Here is a 23,655-nt window from a genome sequence, read left to right as displayed (position 1 = left end):
CTGTGGGGCTGGACACCTTTCCTGGGGGACACCCTGTGTGCCCCCTGCTGCACTACAGAGAAGGGGGTGGTGAGGCAAAGGTGGCCAGTTAAGCTCCTCCCAGTCGGACCAGGAGTCCCTCCACCCTAACAGCTGGACTGGACATTCTTTTCTGAGATTCCCTTTAATCGTTCAGGCTCAGCCACCCCCCACCCCATGGTGGGCACTTTATCCAGTCAGGGCCTTTGCGCACATCCCCAGCTGCATGGGGGCGGCCCTTTATGCTGTGTCAGGCTGTACACACCAGTGGAGGCCAGACCAAGTCTCCCACTCAGTGATCTTGAGTGTCAGGGCTGGGGAAAGAGGCACTTGGGACTGGGTTTTAAAGGACGAGTAGGAGTTTCCCAAGTGGAACTTAAAAATAGGCAAATACAACGTGACCAGCTCATGGTCACACAGCATATCTCAGCAGGAGCTGCTGTCAGCATTCTCGAGGCCTCTCAACAGCTGGAGGGTGTGGGAGCCCAGAGTGCGGTATCCAGGGAGAGGAACGAACCAGCTGGGGTTAAATGGAGATGGGTGTGTCCCCAGAGTGGGGACCACAACATGTACTCCCCGGGAGAAACTTGATGCTTCTAAATCTTCAAAACGGGGACTATATGCCTGGTCATCCAGGTCGTTGTGAGCTATGCGTCAGGCACCTAGCACAGCTGCCTGCTTTCTCTACGTCACTCATTGCCCTGTGCAGTCCTGCAGGTTTTTTCCTCTCTATAGACTAGGGGCTCCATGAGGATGAGGTGTCTGGCCAGTCCCTCCAGTGTCCTCAAAGCCTGGCAAAAAGCAGGGGCTCAGGACCATGGGGCGGGGTGGAGGGGCCATAGGCAGCAGTTAAAATTCCTGCAGTGTCCGCAGAAACACTCCTGAACCCTCTCCAGGCTGGGGTGGTTTGGATTCAATTCATGAATTTGGAAACTGAGGTTGGCTCCAAGAGAGCCTTAGATAACTTGGGGCAGGCCAAACCCGGAACCCCTGTGCGTCAGATCATTTTATTCAACAAGCATTTACTGGGCCGCTCCAGTGTCTGATGCCCAGCCAGGTGCTTGGGGACACGGGAGATGAAGACAGATTTCGGAAGTGGCTGCTCCCTGGGCCTCACAGTCACGTGTGGTTAAGGATGCCACATGAGCTCAGTATGTCAAGGAGCACGTGCCCAGATGTTCACACGGCGTGATTATGTAGCCTATGCTGGAGACACCCGAGACGTCCGTCAGTGGACACGTATAGAAACACATGTGCCCACCACACTAGAATATTATTCAGCCGTGAAAAGGAGGGAAGCTCTGATATGGGTTTCAAGGTCCAGGTGGGTGGGCCTTGGACACAAGATGCTTGGGGAGAGAAGCCAGAAACACGGAGCCACACAGAGCGAGTCCTGGTGTGAAATGTCCAGGACAGGCCCAGCCACGGAGTGGGTTTGTGGTGCCAGGGCCTGGGGGAGGGGGAGGAGGCAAACTGCTGGTGGGGATGGTTTCTTTCTCTTCCTTTCAAACCCCTGCCTTTTCTTTGCCTCCAGCGTTGCCCTTCCCCCCTGCTCGCCTCGCTCCCTCCCTCTCTCCCTTCAACATTCCCCCTTGTTTTCACTCTTGCACTTTCACGTATGCATGTTACTGTATTATAATAATACACCCAAGCTGTCCTTGGAAAGTCTGCCTCTGCCAAAAAAGTGTGAATTTCTCGAAATCAGGGATTCTGTATTCTCGGTGCCTGATGCGGCGACAGGCGCATAATACAGCTCAGACAGTGAAGTGTCGCTCCAGGCTGTTCCAATGTCTGCTCCTCTCTCCTTTCTCTTTCCCCCACCACCATCCCGCGTGTCCCCTTGTCCCCCCCACCCCAACCTTGACCTCAGGGATATTTACTGATGTCCACTGGTTTTGTAAGTGTTTGTTTTTACCATTCTGACAGACCTGGCTGCACATAATTCTCTCACATTCCCTCCCTGAAAATCCTTGCATTTCCTCCTTCCTTATAGCTGCACACAGCAGGGAGCCTGTGGGGGTTGTGCTGACGGTTCCACATCCTGCGGACAGATGCCCCCGGAGTGGGGTTGCTGGGTTGTACATTTCCCTTTTTATTTTTTTAAAGGGATATTCAGATTTCCTTAGTGGTTGCACCAATTCCCGTGGCCATCAGCTCTGTAATGGGGCTCCTTTTTCTGCGCGTCCCCTCCAGCACTTGTTGTTGGGGGTCTTTTTATGATGTGCTCTTCTCAGGGGTGTGAGGTGATATTTCTTCGTAGTTTTAAGCTGCCCCTTTCTTATTAGGAGTGACCATGAACATTTTTTCAAATATCTTTTGGCCTCCTGGATATCCTCTTTGGTGGACTGTCCTATTTATTGCCCATTTACTAATTAGCTTTTTTAAATTGTTGGATTGTGTGAGTTTTTATATACATCTTGTATATTCATCCCGTAGAAGATTTTTTTTTTAACTTGAGGGACTCCCAATTGTTTGTTTTTGTTTTTAATTCCTTTTCCATAGGGTTGAGTCCCTCAAAATATCTTTATTGTTGATAGCATAGAATATGTCACCAATTTTTTTCCCTATGTATTTTATTGTTGCAGTTCTGACATGTCTCTCTCTTTAATCCCCTTGAGTTTATTTTGGTGTATGGTGTTAGCAAGTAATCTACCTCTTTCTCTCCAGTCTTCCCAGCACCATTTATTAAAGAGACTGTCTTCCCCGCATTTTATGGTCATAGCTGTTTTATCATAGATTAGCTGCTGTATGTATGTGGATTTATTTCTGGGCTTTCGATTCTGTTCCATTGATCCGTGTATCTGTTTTTGTGCCAACACCATGCTGCTTTTATACTGTTGGAGGTGGGTTTCCTTGTCACCAGTGCTGGGAATGAAAAAGCTGGCAATGGTTGGGCAGCACCGTGACTACTAAATATCACTGAATTGTACATTTTAATATGGTTGAAACGATGCATTTTACGTTATGTGTATTTTGCTACAATTAAAAAAAAACTTTCAAAAGATGGTTAAGTCAAATGTGTGGTGTGTCAGAGGCAGCAAGGCAGGTGGGGTGGCGGGGAGCAGTTTTACACAAAGGGCTGAAAGTGGCGATTTGCCAAGTCCTCAGGGTAGGGACGGGTGAGTAGAACACATGCCTCAGAATCGGGGAAGTGCCAAGAGCAGCCCCTGGCACAGGGTAACTGACCTGTGAACGTTGGCTACTCTGATTAGGAGGTTCTTAAACATGTTGCTTTGCGACTTCCCTGAGGGCCACAGTGTTCCTGGCAGCAGGAACTGTCTCTTTATAAAGGCCCAGAGGCTTGGCAAGGTGGAGACTACCAAGGCAGGAACAGAAGGAGCCAGGGAGGTGGTCAGAGTGGTGGCGGGTCCAGCAGGTGGGGGGGGGGGGCTCTGCGCTTTGGGGGGTGGTGGTGGTGGTGGTGATGGGAACAGTTTTTCTCCAGGCCCCCAGGGGGCAGCATGAGCCACAGGGAGCTCACAGTGGTGCCCAGTTCCACGGCTGCCCAAGATTCAGGCCCTGGCCCGTTCAGGGCCCTGAGCCTCTTGTGGTATAGGGTCTGTACATACCATTCTTGGTGTGATTACTGTCTGCCCAGGCCCATGCTGGGAGACTCAGGCCGTATCATCCCAGGGAGGAGAGGACGCCCTCCCTCCCCACCCCCCCATGTCCAGGGGAAGTGGCTGTCACTGTTTCCTGCCGACCCAGCTGGACCCATGCCCCTCTGCCCTCCCCCACTGGGGTTTCCTGTTTGTGCAGCACTAACCCAGCTCCATCTCCAGGGGACTCCCTAGCAGGCGGGGAGGAAGTGATTTCCTCGGCCAGACTCAAACTCCCCAAGGGATCAGGCAAGGGCCGCTGCTGCCGCTGCCCCCGCCTGCCTTGAACATCTGGTTTGGAGGGAGGTGCCTGGGGATCATAGCAGGCCAAGGAGGACTCAGGGTCACAGACGGCCAGGGCCACTGCGGAGTGGCGGGGGAGGGTATGTGTGTGTGGGCGGGGCCGTGAGCCTTCTGGAACGGTTCAGTCTCCCTGTGCGTGCCTGTGCCATCCTTCCAAGCCGATGCCCTCACCCACTGGCTTTTCTTCTTCCCTCCTTTCTTCCTCTTTTTCGCTCCTCCTTCGTCCTGATGTACCACCCCTTTTAGTTTCTGTTTTTCTCTGCTTCTTCCCGCCCTCTCTCCTTTTTTTCTCTCTACAAACACTGGGCACCCACTATGTACAGGTCCTCTTCTAAGCACTGAGGACACAACAGTGATCAAAACGGATGAAAGCCCCTGTCCTTGAGGAAGTGATGTGCCAGCAGGAGAGAGAAGCATGCATAGGCTGTCGCTGAGCCACTAAACAAGTACATATGTAATTACTAACTTTTTCCGAAGGAAATAAAACAGAGGGCAGAGATTGAGAATGGCTGAAGCTGCTTGAACTGGGGGGCTCATGGGCTTTTGAGCCGAAAGAGCTGGAGAAAGAGAGAGCAACTAGCTGTCCAGGTGGAGGGCACAGCCTGGGAAAGGCCCTGGGGCAGGACCAGGACTGGCATGTTGGAGAAACAGTGAGGAGGTCCTTCTAGCTAGAGCAACGTGAGTGAAGAAGACAGAGTGAGGCAGAGAAGGCCAGAGGGGATGGGACAGGTGATCTGGCGGGGGACTTCAGCTTTGACCCTGAGGGAGGTGGGAACCCTGGACGGCTGCAGGCAGAGGAGGGTGAGACCTGACTCATGGTGCTCAGATGTGTGAGCTGTGGGAGAGGACAGACCATGCAGGGTGGGAGCCTGGACCACCCAGGAGCCTTCGCTGGTCCAGGTGGGCAACGAGAGGACCGGACCAGGGCAGGAGCAGGGACTTTGCAGCGTCCAAATCCTTCCACGGGGCTGCAGGACCCTCGGGAGCCCTCCTGTGGGGGGAGTACCATGGAGCCCAGAAGCTGGGAGTTCAGTCATGGGCTCCCATGCCAGCGGCTCTCCAAGCCGCAGTTTCCTCAGCTGCAAAAGGGGAGAGCAGCAACTCTCGCCCACAGCCAGGCTATGAGGAATGGATCCGTTAACATGTGTGATCCTAAATATGACTGCCAGCCTCAGACTTACCCAGTGTGATGGGCTTGCTGTCCTCCTGGTCAGAGCCCATCCCTGCCCGGGGACTGCCACTCTGCTCCGCATCTGCAAGAGAGGGAGAAGGATGGGTTGACACTGCAGGGACTCCCCCAACCAGGTGGCGATGAGGCATCGGTGCTGGTGAGGCAGGGCCACTGCCATGGAAATGGTGCTCCCCAAACGTGCCTGGCCTCTCTCTTGGCTGCTGCCCCTAAGAGTTGTGGATTTCTGGCCAGGCACCTGCAGATGCCAGCACAGGTGCCTGGACTGCCCCCGTAGCTCTGTGCCTCACTCACGGGGCTGACTCAGGGAGGGGTTAGAGTCTTTTGCTTTTGACCCTCAATTTTCTCATCTGTGAAATCAGGATCATTCATTTCATTCTGCCTCAACCTAATGAGGGAGGTGTCATCATGCCCATTTTATAGATGAGGAAACTGAGGACCAGAGAGATGTGTCCTTGAAGCCTCAGACCTCTGCCCCTTAGCCTTTGCCTTTGAAGTCCTGAGGCTCAGCTCTTGGTCTTGGGTTGCCACTCAGAGCCCCCAGAGAGGGGGCCAAAGGGTGTCCATCTGCAGCTGCAACGTCCTTACCAGCTGGCCTAGCTTGGGGCTCCCTCCCACTCAGGCGCCCGCCCCGCCATCTTATCTAAAAATAATCACACTCCTTGGCAGACAGGCGAAGCAGACAGACGCTGAGCTCAGCATTATCGGCTCTGGTGGCCTGAGCGGAGGGTGAGTCGCGCCAGCCCCTCTGCTGCCCCCACATCCTCCACCCTGGACTGAGGGCCAGGGAGTATGGCCAGGCCCTTCCAGACAGGACCCCCAGCCCTGTCCAGTGGCCTCTCAGGTCAACAACAAGTGGCAGGAATCCCCGTCAAATGACAAAGAAAGAAAATCAAGGCCATCCCATGTCCCACACCCCAAAGCTGGCAGGTAACTGCTGTGTGACCTCAGCAAGTAGCTCAACTGTTCTGAGCCTTCCTTTTCTCCTCTTTCAAATGGGCATGAACATCTGGGCCTGGACTGGATCGCCAGCCATCGCAAGGAGAGGATACACATGAGGCGCTCAGGGTACCTCGAGATCTCCACCCATGGCCATGTCCATCACGTTATCACTCCTGTTGCGTTTAAACCCCTAGATAACTGCAAATGGGGTGATTTTTCTCATTTAAGTGTTCCCTTAGATCCTTATGATAGCCACGAATCGGGCATTGCCAGTGTACCCATTTTACAGACCAGGAAAACAGCAGGTTGGAGCTAGGAACAAGTTCCCACCCCTCCCCACTTGGGGGCTGTTCTATTCTTGGTGTGCGCGACAGGGCTGAGAGTGTCCGTGAACCACGTGGCCTCTGGGGTCAGATTCCTGAGTTTGGATCCCAGCTCTGTGGGCCTCTGAAGCAGCGTGGTCCTGGGGAGGTCACTTCCTTCCTTTTAGCACCTGCTTTCCCCTCAGGGCTGCCGAGGGGGTGACAATGATGCTTCCTAAACAGCTCCTGAGCTTGGCACCGTGCTGGTGGCTGTGCATACATGGAAGGTTCAGCACTCATTGTCCCCCACAACAGGGATGCCCTCCACAGCCATGCCGTGCCTCAGTTTCCCAATCCATGACAGGAATGGGAGGGTGTGGCCCCTCCTTGATTCAGCTTTGCAGCCCCAGTCATGGCTGACTGGGCTGGGCAGCAGCTGAGGGGAGTGTGCCCGGCTCGGCCCCACGCCCTGTGGCCACTCCTGTGCTGGGCAGTCAGTGGCCCCTCAGAGCCCGCCAGACCCGCTTGGATGGCCATGAGCTGGGCCTGGGCAGCCACTCTTTTGGGAAGAGCCCAGCCTGGGCAGCCAGCCGCCTGGGCTCCAGGCCTTGGGCTCTTCTGGAATGGGCACCCACACGACTCAGCCGGCTGCAGTGCCTGGTTAGCACTCAAGAAGGGGAGGATGTTTTGAATACCTACTATGTGTTCATGCTTTGGAACCAGGTAGACAGGGCTGGGGGGGGGGGCTCAGACCCATTAACTCATCTCTCTGTGCACCCTACTGTCCTTATCTGTGAAATGGGCACAGTAATGAATGCAGTGAAGTGCCCCAAACAGCGGCGGGCACACAGTGAGTGCTTTACCAACTGGAGGGTGAGCTTTATTACTATGATTACTTTACGAACATTCCCTTTGTTGTTGCTGCCTTGAGTGCTGATACTTTCTAGCAAAGCAATGACCCTGATTTCCTGCTGCCTCTACCTTGGCACTCTTATCCTATTGCTCATTCGCCCTGTGACCTCAGGTAACCCACACCACCTCTCTTGAGCCTCAGTTTCCTCCTCTGTAAAATGGTGGAGAAAATACCCATCTCCCAGGGTGTGTTGGATCCACAAGTCAGTTAATATGATGTTTAAGAGCCTTCCTGGTGGCCTAGAGGTTAAGTCTCAGTGCTGTCACCACTATGGCCTGAGTTCAATCCACGTCCGCTGACCCACATGGCGCAGCAGACTTCTGTCTCCCCACTGCTCCCCTCACTGGCTCCACCTGTTCTGCTCCCAACTCTGTCTCTGATGAAACCTCTCACTCCTGACACCTCTGGCCTACACCCCAGTTCTTCGATGCATAAATAAATAAATAATTAAAAAAATATTTATAAAAGGATTGGCACCAAATTGACATCAATACATAATAGGTTTGGGGCATGATTCTAACTGATGTGTTTTTAATTTTGGTTTCTAATTGCTCCTCATAGCATTTAGAAATGCCATTTTGCCTGTTAAACTTGTACTCTACAACCTTGCTGAACTCACTTAGTTCTAAGAGATTTTTTTTTTTTTGGCATAAATTTCAAGGAATCTATTTTCTGTGCACACCATCATGTCAAATTTTACTTGTTCCTTTCTAATCTGTATGCCTCTGTTTTCCTTTCCTTGTGTTATTGCACTGGCCTGGAGTCTCAGTACAATACTGAACAAAAGTGGTGAAAATGGATACACTTGTCTTGCTGCTCATCTTTGGGGGAGTTTGTTCAGTCCCCCACTAAGTGGGACATTAGCTGTGGGGTTCTGCAGATCTAGTTACGGGGCTGAGAAAGTTATCTGTCCATAGTTCTGTGAGCTTTTAAAATTTAAGTCAGTGTAACTTCTAAGTACTATATACTATCTCCTTAAACTTTTCAAATTTCATTTAAAAATTGTTGTTAAAACACATAACATAAAATGTATCATCTTAGCCATTTTTGGGGCCTGGGGAAAACAGCTCAGTGGCATTCAACACATCCACGTTATTGTGCAACCATCTCCCCGCTATCTCCAGAACTTTCTCATCTTTCCAAATTGATGCGGTGTCCCCAGTAAAGGCTAACTCCCCTCCCCTCTCCCAATCCCTGGCGCCCACAGGGTGCCTGTGACCCCACAGACCTCCTGCGAGGGGATCACATGGGATTTGTGCTGTTGTGTTGGGCTTATTTCACTGAGCTTCATGTTCTCAAATCCATCCATGTTGTAGGTGTGTCAGGATTTCCTTTCTTTTCATTATTGCTATCTCATTTTTAATCATCTCTAAAGCTTGCAACTATTTCACCTCCACCTGCTCACCACTTCCTGTCCTTCGGCTTCTGAAAATGTCTCATCTTCCAGAGCTGTCAGAACAAGAGCCACTAGCACACGTGACTATATTTAAATTAGCTAAATTGAAATTTTTAATTTTTGAATTAAAATTTTAGAACTTCCCATCCCACCGGTCATATTTCAACTACTCAATAGCCACATGCGGCCTACGGCAACCGAACTGGATGGTGCTGGATGGTGCCATTATCAGACGGTTCTGTTGGGCTGAGCTGCTCTGGAAAAATCGAGGGGGTGGGGAGGGCACAGATAGTTCTTCTTCCCATCACTCCTTCGATTCAACAAATGTGCCCAGCGTGGCTAATGCCTAAAGAACAGCGAATGCCCAAGGATTGAGCAGCCCTGGCACCTGGTGGGTGGCTTTCGTTTATCAGTTTCTGTGTTAAGTGCCCCTAGGCACCACGCGATTAAATCTACCCAATGATAAGTTTGATAAACTGAGGTCCAGCTCAGAGAATCTCTTCCCTAAAATTGATGTCAAATTGAAAGATATTGTCGGCCTAGCTCAGAGGTTCTTAACTGCAGTGATTCTGTCCCCCAGGACTGTGTGGGGACATTGGTGGTTGTCACAACTAGGAGTGCTTCTGGCATCAAGTGCACGGTCCAGGAATGCGTCAGCACCCCCAGCGCCCAGGTCAGATCTCCACAGAGTGACTAGCCCACGTCAGCAGTGCCGGGGAAGGAACAGACGTGATCAAGATCATCTATTCTCAGGGGCAGTGATTGGTTCTTGGGGGATGAGGCAAAATAATTTTGCTTTTTAAAATGTATAAAACATACAGATAGATATTGATACAGCACAATGATATTGATATTAAAACTTGATGTGGGGGAGCTATTAGGAGGAAAGTGTCTAAAAAGACTCTCCGGGGGAAGGCAATGATAAAAAAAAACAAAAGATCATGTGTATTTTTAAAGGGCTGTGGAAAGAAAAAGAAGACTGTGTGACAGAAACCAAATGTGACCCACAGGTCTAAAATATTTGCTCTGTCCCTGTCCTGATGGTTTGCTGCCTCCAGGCTTGAGCAGCCTCAGACAAGTTCTTCAGCATCTCTTAGCCTCCATTTTCTCATCCATAAATTGGAGCTGAGTGGCACTACAGCTTACTTTTCTCCTTTGATCACCTAGCAAATGGGTGCCTGGGGACACAGCAGTGACCAAATGGGCAAAAACCCTTGTCCTCATGGCACTGATATCCTCAGGGGGATGGATGTGGGGACAGTGGGCAACGAACAGATAAGCAAATAAGCCAGCAGGATAATTTCAGGATGTGCCAAATGCAAGGGAGGGTCACAACCCAGAGATGGGAGTGGCAGGCTGATGTGGGGTTAAGACTAGAGCTCTTGGGACAACTGAACAAGGCCGCTCTGTGTGAGATGGTACATGCCAATGGTTAACACTTAGTGAGTCATTCCTTTGACTATGTTAAGCTGCAAGTTTCACCTCCATTGACTCATCATCTTCGAAAGTCCCCCAGGAAGGACATGCAATTACCCCCCCCCCCATTTTCCAGATAGGGAAACTGAGCACAAAACTGGGCAGCAACACATTTAAATCCACAGAGCACCAGCTGGGCGCCACAGGCTTGGAATTAGTGCCCGATACCCTGAGACCCCACATTTGGGTCTTTTTTTTTGTGAGATTTATTTATTTTTATATAAGAACCGGGGTACAGGCCAGATGCACAGGAGGGTGAGAAGATTCACCAGAGACAGAGCGGGGAACAGAACAGGCAAACTGATGAAATACACTGCTGAGGGGAGCAGCAGGCGAGACAGGTGAGGTCTGCTTCGCCATGTGGGATTCTTGCTGGCTGCCCGGGATAGAACCCACGCTGCAGAGGCTGCAGACAGCTTCACAGTGCGGCGCTCAACCGCCTGCGCCACCAGGGAGGCCCACATTTGGGCCTTTTCTGTGCTTTTGACTAGGTGGGGCTCAGGAACTTCCTTGGGGGGAGGGACTCAGTTCTTCTCCTCTCTAGGATTCTTTTCTTATCAGTAATTTGGGGTGATCCCTGGTGGTTGGACCCCATTTTTTTGACCCATCAAAGCCTGTTGCTGGGTGTCCCAAGCCTTCCCCATTGCCTGAGGTCCTTTCTGTCACACAAATGGTTCACTGTGGCACTGGGGATGGCTGGGGGCAGAATAAATCCTTCCCACCTCTCTGCTCTACCTGTTCCTACAAGTCCCCCAGGGGAACCGAGCCCCTACACCCTGTTACACACTCCAGAGCACCCCTACCTCAGCTCACTGAGGTGGAGGCAGTGTATGGAGACTATCCGGGCCAATAATAACAGCAGCCACTGCCACGCAGAAATGGCCTACCAGACTCACATGTCAGGTCATGCATTTGCCAGTCTTGTCTTGACGCACCCTGCAGCAGTCTTTGACGGAGGCTGGCAACTTCTGGGTTACCCAGAGAGGGTCAGTAAACTTGCCCAAAGTCACACAGCAGGCAAGGCTGATATGCCAACTGGTTTCATCAACTTCTTTCTTACAATCACAAAATGAGAATCTTATCGTATGTAATGCTCACCACAGGCTTTCAAACGTTTGCCTGTGTGTTCTCTCCTGCCATGCTCGCCCTCCTCCCACACCCACAGCCCCGCTTGCACTGGCCTTTCCCTGTGGTGCTTGTGTTGCTCACAACATATTCTCAGTCACTCGAGAAGCAGAAGTCACTGCGCTCCCCTGGGTAAGACCTGAGGCAGGTCGGAGAGAGTTTGTGAACCCAAGTCCACAGGCTCAACAGCCAGGCTGGGGATCTCCTAGGGGTGCTGTCAGGATACGCAGACTTAACCGGAGCATGGGATTCCGTGGCCCAAAAGCGTGGGCATTGCTGTGGGTGTCTCGGGGCACTTTACTGAGCCTTTAGGATACACGGGGGTCTTGAAGAAGTGGCAGGTCCCACACTTGTCTGACGGGGGGCATCTTAGAGCAGTGCCCTAAGAGCTGGGTTTCCAGCCCGGGCACAGCCCTGGGCTCGGTTGGGATAACCTTGGATTAGTCATGCCTTCCCTCTGGGCCGTGGTTTTCCCCATCTATGAAGTAGGCATTTTCAGCTGTTGCCTAACTTTTGGGTGTAAGCTGGAAACTGAAGGGGCTCAGGCAAGGACGGGCCAATCACAGATTAAGGGATAAATACTGTTTTGGTGACAGCGTTTTGCCAAACTCAGAGATTAATGAACTTTGCCCCCACGATTCCCAGCCTCCCTCAGGTCAAAGCTCAAGTCCTCCCTGTGCCCACAAGGTCCTGCATGACTGACCCCCTTCCCTCCCTGCCCTCACCTCCTCCTCCTCTCCCCTCATTCTCCCCGCTCTGGCACATGGGCCTCCTCGCTGTTCCTCCCACCTGCCAGGTGTGGTTCTGCCCCAGGGCCTTTACATCGCTGGGCCCTCTGCCTACAACCCTGTTCCCTTAGGTGTCTGTCTAAACGGCTCGCGTTTCCCCCTCCTTGGAAAGGTTTAAAGACCTTTGAACACCTCCTCTGAGAGACACACGAGGCTCTGTAGCACCATGCACAAAACATAACACACTCCTGCTAGCGTGCTGGCTCCCGGCAGTAGCTGTATTTTAAGTGACATGCCCCTCTGACCTGGGACCGGTTGTTTCGACTTCCTAAGTTCTCGAGGTGTTCATGTGCAGCCAGAATGTCACTCCCCACCCCCACCCCCAATAACCTTTTGCTCAAACAAACACATGACCATGGCGACAATAGAAATGTAAACTGGATCCCATTCACCAAGTGTACAAACTGTTCTTTCCTGTCCATGGCCGTGAGCCCAAATTTGGTCTGTCCCAGCCCATGACAAAGGCGCCGCCATGGCCTCCGGTCCCACCCTTCCCTCCCGGGAGCACCCAGTCCCTTTGCACCAGACAGCTCCCTTCATCCTGGTGGCCGAAACTTCCGCTATTCGTAAGTGGGGAGATCAGCGCCCCACCCGGCTTTCATCTAACAGATGTTAGACTGACCACCTACTCCTCCCCAGCGCTGGGGGGAGCTGGCAGAGAGCCAAGTGAGGAGACAGCCAGGAAATGAGCCAACGGAAGAAACTTGAGATAATCTCACATGGTTCTGAGTTCCACCGAGGCTGGAAAGTTGGGAGAGGGGTCAGAGGGTGACTTTGGGCAGAGAAGTTAGGCAGGACCGCACTGAGGACTAAAGTATGGGAAGCTGGCATGGGAAGAGCTGGGGCAGATGATGCAGCAAGTGCAAATGCCCTGGGGCAGGGAGAAACATGGACTGTTTGAGGAACAGAGAGAGACCTGGTAGAACCAGCCAGAACTTGGTAAGTAAAGTGGAGAGAAGCTGGACCACTCAGAGCCATGGGCGTCACCCTGAGACCCTTGAGTTTTATTCAAGTGCTATGAGAAGTGACTCTAGTTATTTTAAGATATCTCTGGCTCAGAGGATGTGGAGAAATTGGAAGCCTCACGCACTGTTGGTGGGAATGTGAAATGGCATAGCTACCACGGAAAACAGCTTGGTGGTTCCTCAGAAAGGTAAACATAGAATTACCGTATGACCCAGCAATTCCACTTCTGTGAGTCTACCCGAAAGAATTGAGCACGAGGACTCAGACAGATATCTGCACACCCATGTTCACCGCATGATTCACTGAGCCCCAGGGTGGAGGCCACCGGCCCAAGAGCCCGTGGGGCAATGAATGGACAAGCCCAATAGGGTCCATCTACACAGCGGGTATCACTGAGCCTTACAGAGAAGTTAATTCTGACACTCGCTGCGGCGTAGACGGCCCTGAGTGAAATCAGACACCAATACTGTGTGATCCACTCCCAGGAGGTCCTGGGAGTCACATCCACACACAGGAGGTAGAGGGTGGGTGGCAGGGCCTGGGGGAGGGGAGGGCAGTTAGTGTTTAATGGGGACAGGGCTCCAGTTTGGGAAGATGAGAAAGTTCTAGAGATGAGGGTGGGGACGGCTGCCCCACAGCGTGAACGTGCTGACGCCACTGAGCTGTGCGCTTAAATGTGGCTAAATTGGTGAATTTTAGGCTACATATATACGTTATCACTGCCACCACCCCCCACACACACACACACAGACACGCACACACAGACACACACACAGACACGCACAGCTTCCGGCTGTGAGTAATTCTGGACTCTCAGGCCTGGGAGACCAGGGAGGAGGTGTGGGCAGGCGGCCCGGCAGACACAACAGCCTGGCTCGCGGTGCCGGCCGGGGAACGGACAGAGGAGTCTTATTTATCTCTGGGATGAAGGAAGGACAGGACTTACTGAAACCAAAATTGCACTTTTTAGAAACCCCGCGGGATACGGGAGAGCCTGGGGTTCCCATCGGGCCCCTGCGGCACGTCTGCCGGGCCAGCATGGGCTGCTGCGGTGAGCTGGCCGGCTGCTTTCTCCACCTCAGCGGGCTTCCAAGTGTAGCTGGCTCTGCCGGCTGCCACGTCCGCCTCCCAACACCAGCCAGCGAGAGAGCGCCAAAGCCAGGCCCTGGAATTCCCAGCTCCTGGGCGTCACTGGCCATGTTTAAACACCAGCCGGATAAGAGTCAACTTTCTTTGTCGTGGAAGGCCACGCCGTACCTGCGACCCCGGCCTTTGTCTTCCACGATCCCGCCGTGTTCACCTTCCCTGTCCCTCTCCTTCTCAGGAAGACGCCAGCCATCTTTTACAATCAGCTCTAACAACTCCTCGGACACCCTCTCCTGGCCGTGTCTACCCTTTGTCCTAGCCCCATCACACTGCAGTGTGAGACTATAAATATATGAAAGTCCAGAGTCCTCTCTGCAGGCCCCCGGGCCTGTGCGCCCTGACCGCTCCCGCTCTCCCCTCACTCACTCTTCGCCAGCCACACAGAGGTCTCCCGGCTGTTCCTCCGACACGCTGGGCAGGGTTCTGCCCCAGGACCTTTGTATAGGCTGTTCCCTCTTTGCGAAACTCTCTTCCCTGCAAATGCCTACTGTTTGGCTCACTTTCTCAAGTTATTTAGGTTTCTGCTCAAATGAGGTTTATGTGTCCACAGCTACCAGCAGAGGATCTGGGCTTGAAGTTTGGAATCCGTGTCCCTCCCAAGAAGTGTGACAGTGGATCCCCGGGTATGTCTAGTTGTTACTACCTGCTGTGTGCTCCCTAGCCCTCCACCTGCATCCCACATCCCACACTGTGTCTGTGCAAACCTAAGCATAAGGGGGAACTGATTCTTTCATTCAACACATGTATCGAGTACCTACTGTGTGCCAGACCCTGTCCTAGGGCAGAGGACACAGCAATGAACCAAACAGACGTAGGGCCTGGACCCAGGAGGTTTGTACTCCTGGGTTTCCCCCCAGTGATCCTGAGGAGGGCTGGGCCGGGGTTTAGCCACAGCATGAATGCTTCAGGCTAAATTGAATGAACTTAGACTTCTCTGGTAATGTGGCAGGTAGGAGGGAACCAGAATTGCCCTGGGTGTCTAGGAATTCCAGGACAAACCCTGACTCTCCTTGAAGAAACCCCTCCTGCCTGAGTAGGATCGAGAGCACGGCCCCCAGGCTAGCACCCTGAGAACTGGCTATTGGTCTTGCCACTGCTGTGTGACCTCAGTGAAAGTACTTTCCTTCTCTGAGCCTCCACCACTTAGCACAGAGATTCTACAACCCTGCCCTCCCCACCTCCCCAGCCTGTCTCCAGGGGCTATTTTTGACAAACAAAAGGAAAAAAGCATGATGTTAGACATTCGTGGTGTTCATTGGGCCCTGGGGGAATGATCTGGGAAACTGACAAGGAGTGGGAGAGCAGAGAGGCAAAAGGGCCTCCCACGGGGTGACCTCCTGGTCACCAGTGTCTACCCGAGCCTCCCCTCCCTCCCCCTGCCTTGTCCTTCCTGACCAGCTCTGTTCCTCGAGTCTGGACCACACTTTCCATCTCCCTCTGCCCTGCCGCTGGCCGCCTGGGCCAGAGCCAACCTGCTTCGGAATCACTTTCAAAGAAAAGTTTCTTTTTTCTTCCCACCCGGTCCTGCTCTCGCCCCCGCCTACAACATGGCCTGGCTTTGGGCCTCGCCAGGCTCTCATGGACACCTTGGGCCAGTGGGTCAGGGTAGTGATCAACCACTGCCCCCCCACTGTCCCCAGCGCCAGGCCTGGGCTGTTCCAACTGGCAGCCTTGAGCTGGACTTGGGGCGTTGGGGGGGGGGTGCCCAAGGGGAGCTTTGGCATGGTTGTTTCAGGATGTCCGACCTGAGGAGTCGGTGGGGTGGCCCTCATAGGCCACAGGGCCTACTTTGAGGCCTACAGGCCCGGACGCGTCCCATCTCGGGATGCTTTTGGCGGCCACGCCACTTTATGACATCATTGTTCTGTCGGCCATTTTCTCATCTCCCTCCCCTGGGTTCCAGAGGCTTCTTCCAGCCTTGGCGGCCATTTTGTGTGCGCAGGAGGAGCGGGCTGGCACGGGCCTCGAGCGCCAGGCCCTCCCCCTCCTGGGTGGGGTGAATGGGGGGGACAGAGGCGGGAGGGAGGTGGGGGAGCACTGCTCAACCTTGTCCCGCCTCCCCTTTCCTCCGGCTTCCTCTGCAGCCTCTGAAGGGTTAAACATGAATGTGCCAACAGGGCGGTGGCCATGCCAGGCAGCCTAGCGGCGCATGCCCACTGCCAGCCGGGGACACCCTGCATGGGCTGCTACCACTGCACCCCCCAGGACTGCCACTCGGTGCAAACCAAACCCCAATGGGTGGCACAAAGGATGTGAACAACAAGGTTAAAAATACCCACACGCGCAACCTTGCCCCCCCTTCCTGGTCCCCTCCAATGTCAAATGTGTCAACGCCACCCAGGGAGGGGGGGGGGCAGACTTAAAATAACTTGCTGTTTACATTTGGAGCAAATTCTTGGCTTCTCCAGCAGCCAAGCCAAGGCCTCCTCCTGCCTGCCTGGCAGGCCTGTTTCAGCGGCAGCTGTGTGTGGGGGAGATGGGGCAAGCCAGGGGAGGAGCTCCAGGCGCCACATGTGCCCGCGGGCTGAACACACATGCGTGGGCCCACACGGAGGGGGACGGGCAAGCCCCGGAAGTCATTTGTGGCCACATGGTGGCAGGAGCCAGCGGAAGCACCATAAAACACCATGCCAACCATGGGCACAGGGTGAGGGCGGGGGGGCACCCCTCTTTGAGACTCCAGAGAAAGCTCCCTGGGCTTGGAGTGGGGTCAGCAGAATCGGTGCCATCTTAGTCTTGCTTGGGAAGGCAGGGAGCGGGGCACAGATATGTCTCTGTGCCTCAGTTTCCCTTTCTGTTGAAGTAGATGTTGCGCTGCAAACACCTCAGATTGTTGGGCTCTCTGTTTTACAGAGGAAAGCTGAGGGTCAGAGACAGGAAGGTCTTTCCCAGGTCTCATGGTTGGTAAGTGGGCAAGGGGTTTGGACCTAGTTATTCTGGTTCTATAAATGGCTGCCCTGAAGCAGAGGGAGGCTGGGAATTAGAGGACCTACGCCTCAAGGATGGGGAGTGGGCAGCCTTTCTCCAGCCTTCCTGTGGCCTCTCTTCCTGGAGTCTGGCATATAGTCGGTGCCCAATTAATGCTTGCACGTCGCTGGCACTTAGCAGATGCCTGCAGACAAGTGAGTGTGATTATTCCACACTGCAGGCACTGGACACAAGTTTGTTGCATGAATGATTTGAATTATCTCTGTAGTGCCTGGCATACAACAGGCGCAAAAGCAATGCTTGTCAGAGAAAGGAATCTGAGGGACCTTGGGAATATTGGGGATACAGATTCCAACCAATGTGACACAGGGCCAGGTAGGGAATGTCCCCCAACCATGGCCCATCTCAGTCCTCTTAACCCCCTTGAGGACTGGAAAAAAGCCTCCTTTGAGAAGTCCTCCCAGTTGTGCTAGGTCTTTCAGGGGGAGGAACTTGTGGCAGGAGGAGCCCAAGGAAGTTACAGGAACCTGGCTTGGGGGGCTGGGAGGGCTTCCCCAAGGAGGGGACATTAGAGCTGGGACTCTGATATGTGAGTGGGAGTTCACCAGGCATGGAGGGGCTTGTGGAGAGAGGACTGTGCATGAAAATCCTGTCACAACTTCCATCTATCGAGTGCCTGTGCACCAGGACTACACACAATGCCAGGAGTGACACAGATTTGCAGAGGGTCCTGGGGAGGTCAGGCCACTGGTCCCAGAGTGCACAGAGCCAGGACTGAAGCCATGAGGGAGACTTGGCCACGTGGCCCTGGAGCTGGCAGCGCCGAGGTGGGCTACAGCAGCTGTGCCCCGAGCATCCAGGGTGGGGCGGACAGCGCAGCTTGTTCGAGCTGCATCTACCGAGCAGATAAAGCGAGACCTGCTCCCTCCAGAGCTAGCCAGGACGTGTGATCCAGTGTTCCAGTGATTATGGGCAGTCAAGGAGGGAGGGAGCTCTCTGTGGTTCCCAGGCAGAGACCTTGGCTATGACTAGTTCTCCTTGACCAGAAGGGCCCCAGCTCACCTCCAGAAATCTGTTCTCTGCTCCTCTGCTAGCACCCAAGAGGAGATGGGGGGAATGGAATGCTTTAGTTTCCCCCCATGTCTCCCTAGAATCCTAGAAGAAGGTGTTTAGGTAGAACCTCAGGCTGCCAGATAAACCCCTGCAGCCTCTTTCTGGATGCCCACTGATCCCCTACCCAACAGCATGCCCAGGAATCTGGAGGTGGAGGCACAGTGAGTGACTTGGGGCCGGGCCATCTGGTCGCGGGGTGTCTTTTGTTCCTGAGGCATCGGAACCAGGTGGTGAGACCACTCCTGGCCTCCCTTTGTCCCCGATTGGCTGTATAACCCCTGGCCACTCCCTCGTCTCTCTGTGACTCAGTTTCCCCAGCTGTCACAGGACAGTATAAAGTCAACCTAGACATTTTGCTGTGCTGGAATCTGACCCATTGCCAGGGGTTCTGTGGCTGGGGTCCCATTTTATAGGAACAAAATGAGGCTCCGAGAGAGGAAGTCAATTAGTGGCCCAGTGGCCCATTTTGGTGAGTAATGGGGTTTCCAGTTGCGCATCTCCCGTGCAGGTAGGGGGCCTTCCTCCCTCCCTGACTGCCCATAATCACACAGCACTGGCTCATACCTCCTGTGCTCTACCTGCTCATCAGTGCCCAACAGTTACAAATTCTCACTTCTCTTTCACAGATGAGGAAACAGAGGCACAGGGTGGGGCAGGTGATGGCCTAAGCTCACCGGATGAGAATGGGAATAAGAATGGGGATAACGCTGTGTGCAGGTGGGAGAGCCAGCTTGGGGCTGGGCAGTTACCCGCCCCAGCCCGCCCAGAGCCCTGGGGGTCACCCGGGCACCGGAGCCATATCCCAGCTTGCCTGCTAACGTCCTGATCCCAGGAGTGTACCTGGGTGTGTCTGGGGTGCCCTGCCCTCGCCCCACCCCTCCCATCCTTGCATTGCCCGGGCTGGTGCTGCTGCAGGCAGGAGGCAAGGGGCAGGAGGGTAGATGCCAAATGCACACAGGGCTGTATGACCCAGGTGACCTGCACGCACCATCCCGTTCGGCTCAGGCTTACAATTGCCACTGAATTCTCACACCTCTGGAATCAACCTGGAATCTGTCTCTGCCTGACTGGTCCAAATTAGGCTTGCCTGCACGGGTGCCGTGGCCTAACCCCAGGGCTCTCGGTTCCCGCCCTCACCTCCCACAGTCTGATTTCCTGCAGCAGCCAGAGGGCGCCTGTGAGCACTGGAGTCAGGGCCCTCCCCTGCCCACAGCCCTCCGGAGCTCCCACCTCCCTTGAGTGAAATCCCCAATAGGTGCAGAGGTTCACAGGGCCCTGCACAACCTGTCCCCTGCCCTCACCTCCTCCCTCTCTCCCCCTTGCTTACTCTGCTGCAGTCACATGGACCTCCTCCAACATGCCAGGTGCAGTCCTGCCCCAGGGCCTTTGCACTAGCTGATCCTGCTGCCTGGAATGTCCTTCCCCCAGTTCCTCACACAACTGATTCCTCTTCACACCTCAGGTTTTAGCTCAAATGTCAAGTCTTTGGACAGACCTCCCGAAAAAAGATCACTTGAGTCCTTTGCCTGTCTACATTTTTCCTATAAACCTTATCACAGATTGACATTTATTTCTTGTTTTTTGTCTGTCTCCTCCATCAGCTTGAGCTTCATGAGGGTTGGGTTTTGGTCCGTCTTGTTCACTGTAGTAAATCTTTAATAAATACATACTGACTACAAAGCTGTCCTAGTGGCACGGAGGATGTGCGTGCTTGACACTGTCCTATACGCTTTATGTGTCTTAATGTGTTTCTCCCACAGCAAGCCCATGAGCCAGGCATATTTTGCAGGTGGGGAAACTGAGGGCCAGAGTAGGTGGCAGGGGCACCCTTAAGCCCCACTGCCTTCCTTGACCGACATTCCCTTTACCCAGGTGGGGAAACTGAGGCTTGAGGAGAGGCAGGACTGACTGTCAGAGCAGAGAGGCCCAGATGCAGCCCCTGCCACCGACCCACTGCCACTGGGGAAGGACAGACTGACGACGAACAACATCAACAACCGTAATAAGAAGATGAAGCGATAGCACTGGTGAACGCAGGATCTCAAGGGTTTGTGAGGATGCTCTGTGGGTTGGTGCCAGGGCCCTGGAGGGGAGACTGGGGGGACACTGTCCCCTTTAAGAGCCTCCCCCTCCCCAGCTGGGTACTGGCCCAGCCTCCCCTTATATAAGCAGGCCAGCTGCCCTTGCATAACCTGGTTACATAAGGAAGCAGGGAACAGGCTTGTCTGTCCGGCAGCAACCTGTCCCGGGCTGTCTGTGGGGCTGGCCCAGGGCACAGAGTGCCAAGGCTGCCCAGACTGGCCACTGGGTACAGTCTGGGTTGAGGGCCTTCTGGGTTGGCTCCTGCCTGGGGTACAGCCCAGAATTCCAGAGATAGCATCACCTGGGCAGGAAAGAGTGAAAGTCTTCCCATCTGCAAGTGGACAGGGGTGCCCATTTCTCAGAAGGTAAAACTGAGGCTCAGAGAGGGCAAGTGAGTGGCCTGAAGCTGCAGAGGCCCAAGTGAGCGGAGGGTGAAGGTGGCAGAGCTGAGGCCAGAAGCAGGATGTGTGGCCTCAGCGTGATCCTTAACCTCTCAACTCCTCTGTCAGTGGGATCTGCAAATGTCAATAGTGCCTTTCTCGGGAAGGCCTGGTACGCGTTTGGTGCTCACTAAATGCATCCTTAAACTTGGCACTGGGCCCTGCTCAAACGCCCTTTTAATTCTATGAACTGGTTTAATCCGAGCATAGCTCTCTTGTAAAGCAGGCCTCGCTATTGCCTTGTTCTGCATTTGAGGAAACTGAGGCATGCTGAAAGGTGAATTGTCCTGTCTACACAGCAGGCGAATGCCTCAAGGTGGCAGATGCTGTATGATTGCATAATGGGCACCAGAAGAATGCTGACTGTGTACCAAATCCTGGCCCAGGTAACATTACATCTGCCCAACAACGCCCAGGGGTGGGCAGATACAGGAGCTCCTGATAGAGATGAGGAAACTGAGTCACAGAGGGGGAAGGACTAAGTGCAAGGTCAAGCTCAAGTCTTACCGTGAATGTTCTAACTCCTCCAGAAGCAGGACTCCTCAAACCCCAGTCAAATCCTCTGACCACATGGGTTGGGGGTGTCTAGGTGTAGACCCCCCCATACACTCCACACCTATCAGTGTTCCCAGCTTTGGGAGGTATGTGGTTTGGGAATGGAGGAGACCCATCTCCCCCCCTCCTCTCTGGGCTCTGGCCCTTTAAAGCAGCAGGCTGCCAGGGCTTGTCCTGGGGTGACCCCAAGGGACGGGCGTGGTCGGGAACAAGAGGCCCTTTCAGCTGCTGCTGCCACCTCCGGGCAGTCCACTGGCTAGCCTGGGGTGTGGGGGGAGGAGACTGGCAAGAGCAGGGAGAGACTAGGGGTGGGCAGGGTGGAGACAAGGGCCTAGGAGAGAGACAGAGAAACCCAGAGACAGAGGCAGAAAAGAGACACCTGGCCTTGGCTCTACTTCCCACTTCTTTGATGCCCCCCAGGTACCCCCAGCTTGAGGATTTGTGGCAGCCCATCCCCCAGGTGGCTGCAACCTCCAAAACTGCTCCTTGATCGAGCTGAACCGGGTGTTTGCTCACCAGTGCCAACGTCCTCTAGGCCCAGAGGGGGATCCTAGGACATTCTGAGGAGGTCGCCGACACATCCCACTGCCCCTTCTCAGGGAACTGTTGTGGACCCTCAAATCTACCAGACCTGGATTTGAAGCCTCTGAGCTGAGACCTCGGGCCGGTGGCTTTTCCTCTCTGGGTCTCAGTTTCCCCATCTGTTAGGTGCAGTTCGGACAACTCCAACCTCGGTGGGATTAAGGTAAAATGAAATGGTGCCGATAGTTTCTTATATTGACTAAGGGTTTAAATTGGTTAGCCCTCATTTCATGGCAGTTGCCCTCCCACATGCACCCCAGCACCCCAAACACACACGCAGACCAGCGCCACCTTCCACCAGCGCTTACAATCACCAATTATAGTCACCAGTTATATTCAACTGAAGACCTACTAGGCGCTCTGCCAGCTGCGGACTTGGAGTGACCTTGGTGTCCCATGCTCCACAACAGTCTCTAGATGCACCGTGGGTTCCCTGTCACCATCTCCAGTAAACAACAGGCATTTGCTGGTTAGATTAAGTGAAGTCTCAACACTTAACTCCTGGGTCTACCTGGTTCCAAGTTCTCACAGCCACAACACCCCACCAACTGGTCCCAACAGCTCACCAGGCCCTGGGCCATCTGCCTCAGCCAAAGGGAACCTCAAAGAAAGGAAAATCTGCTTCCTTCCCTCTCTGCGGGCTTCTTTTCTAGAACATTCTCTTGCTCAGCTACCCAGTATCGGAGGACAGAATTATTTGACTCTGACAGCTCTTGCCCTTTACGACAGCTGCCTGCCTAAGATCTGTCTCGCCCGCTGCTGCCCTCAGCAGTGTATTTCAGTAGATCTGCCTGTTCTGCTCCCTACCCGGTCTCTGGTGAATCCTCTAACCCCCTCCCCACCTCTGGCCTGCACCCCAGTTCTTCTATGAAAAAAAAAAAAAGGACGTCAGACCCTGCCCCAGGATGTCCTAGAGCCCGACATGGAATTCTAGGGCTTGCCCCTTCCTAAGCAAAAACCCAACATAACAAATTCTGGGCCTTACTCCTGGACACCATCGCCAGCTCAGGAAACCACAGATGCTGCTCCTCAGCATCAGGGTGACGTGACGAGCAGGGGAGTAAGAGCCAGCAGGGGGGCAGCCAGAGCTCATCTCTTCAGGGTGAAATAACCTTACTTCAGAATCCTAGGCTTTTCCCTTTATACATTGGTTCTAAACCCGGGGTGCTCTGCTCCCCAAAGACACTGGGTGATATCTGAGGACTCTGTGGTTATCACAGTGGGATGTTCCTGGTGGCTGGTGTGTGAGGCCAGGGACATGGCTTCACCACTGCAGTGCCCAGGACGCCTCCCATCCTGCCCCCACCAGCCAAGAGGGACTCGGCCCTGATGTGCACGCGCCGAGGGGGAGACCTGCCGGTCTGTATCATTCTATATCCAAAAGCCCCCAAAGTGACCATCTAAATCCTCCCTTGGGGAGTTCTCTTGAACTCAGCTGCTCTAGAGCCTGACAGCAGCCAGCAACACTGTCCGAACACAGTGGCTGGAATGGAGATGTGGGTGTAAGACACTGAATTTCAAAGACTTATTATTAAAAAAAAGGAGTGTAAGACATCTCCGTAAGTTTTTCATACTGATTATGTGTCAAATGGCAGTATTTTGGATGTCCTGGGCTAAACAGAATAGGTTGCTAAAATTAATTTCCCTTGTACATTTATACTTTTAAGTGTAGATACCAGGAACATGTTAAAATTATCTGCGTGGCTCGTGTATTTCCCCTGGACATTCTGTTCTGGAGCCCACCTAGAATTCCAGAATCACCTGGATGGCCAAGACCCAGCTCAGGAAATTC

General features: G+C 53.6%; 1 protein-coding gene across 3 annotated transcripts in view; it reads right to left on the bottom strand.

Moving 5' to 3' along the window:
- NFIC (nuclear factor I C) overlaps window positions 1-23,655 on the bottom strand; it is a gene marked incomplete at its 5' end in the record, with an annotated part of 57,202 nt that overhangs the window by 16,819 nt on the left and 16,728 nt on the right. For all 3 annotated transcript variants that reach the window (XM_084249394.1, XM_084249395.1, XM_084249396.1), the window contains one exon: window positions 5,102-5,173. In XM_084249394.1, coding sequence (XP_084105520.1) covers window positions 5,102-5,173 — 72 coding nt within the window. The remainder of the gene's footprint in view (window positions 1-5,101; window positions 5,174-23,655) is intronic.

Source organism: Talpa europaea, assembly GCF_964194135.1.
Source record: "Talpa europaea genome assembly, chromosome: 12".
Taxonomy (NCBI): Eukaryota; Metazoa; Chordata; class Mammalia; order Eulipotyphla; family Talpidae; genus Talpa; species Talpa europaea.
The sequence above is the reverse complement of the archived record's forward strand: the minus strand, read 5'-3'. Positions and strand labels throughout refer to the sequence as shown.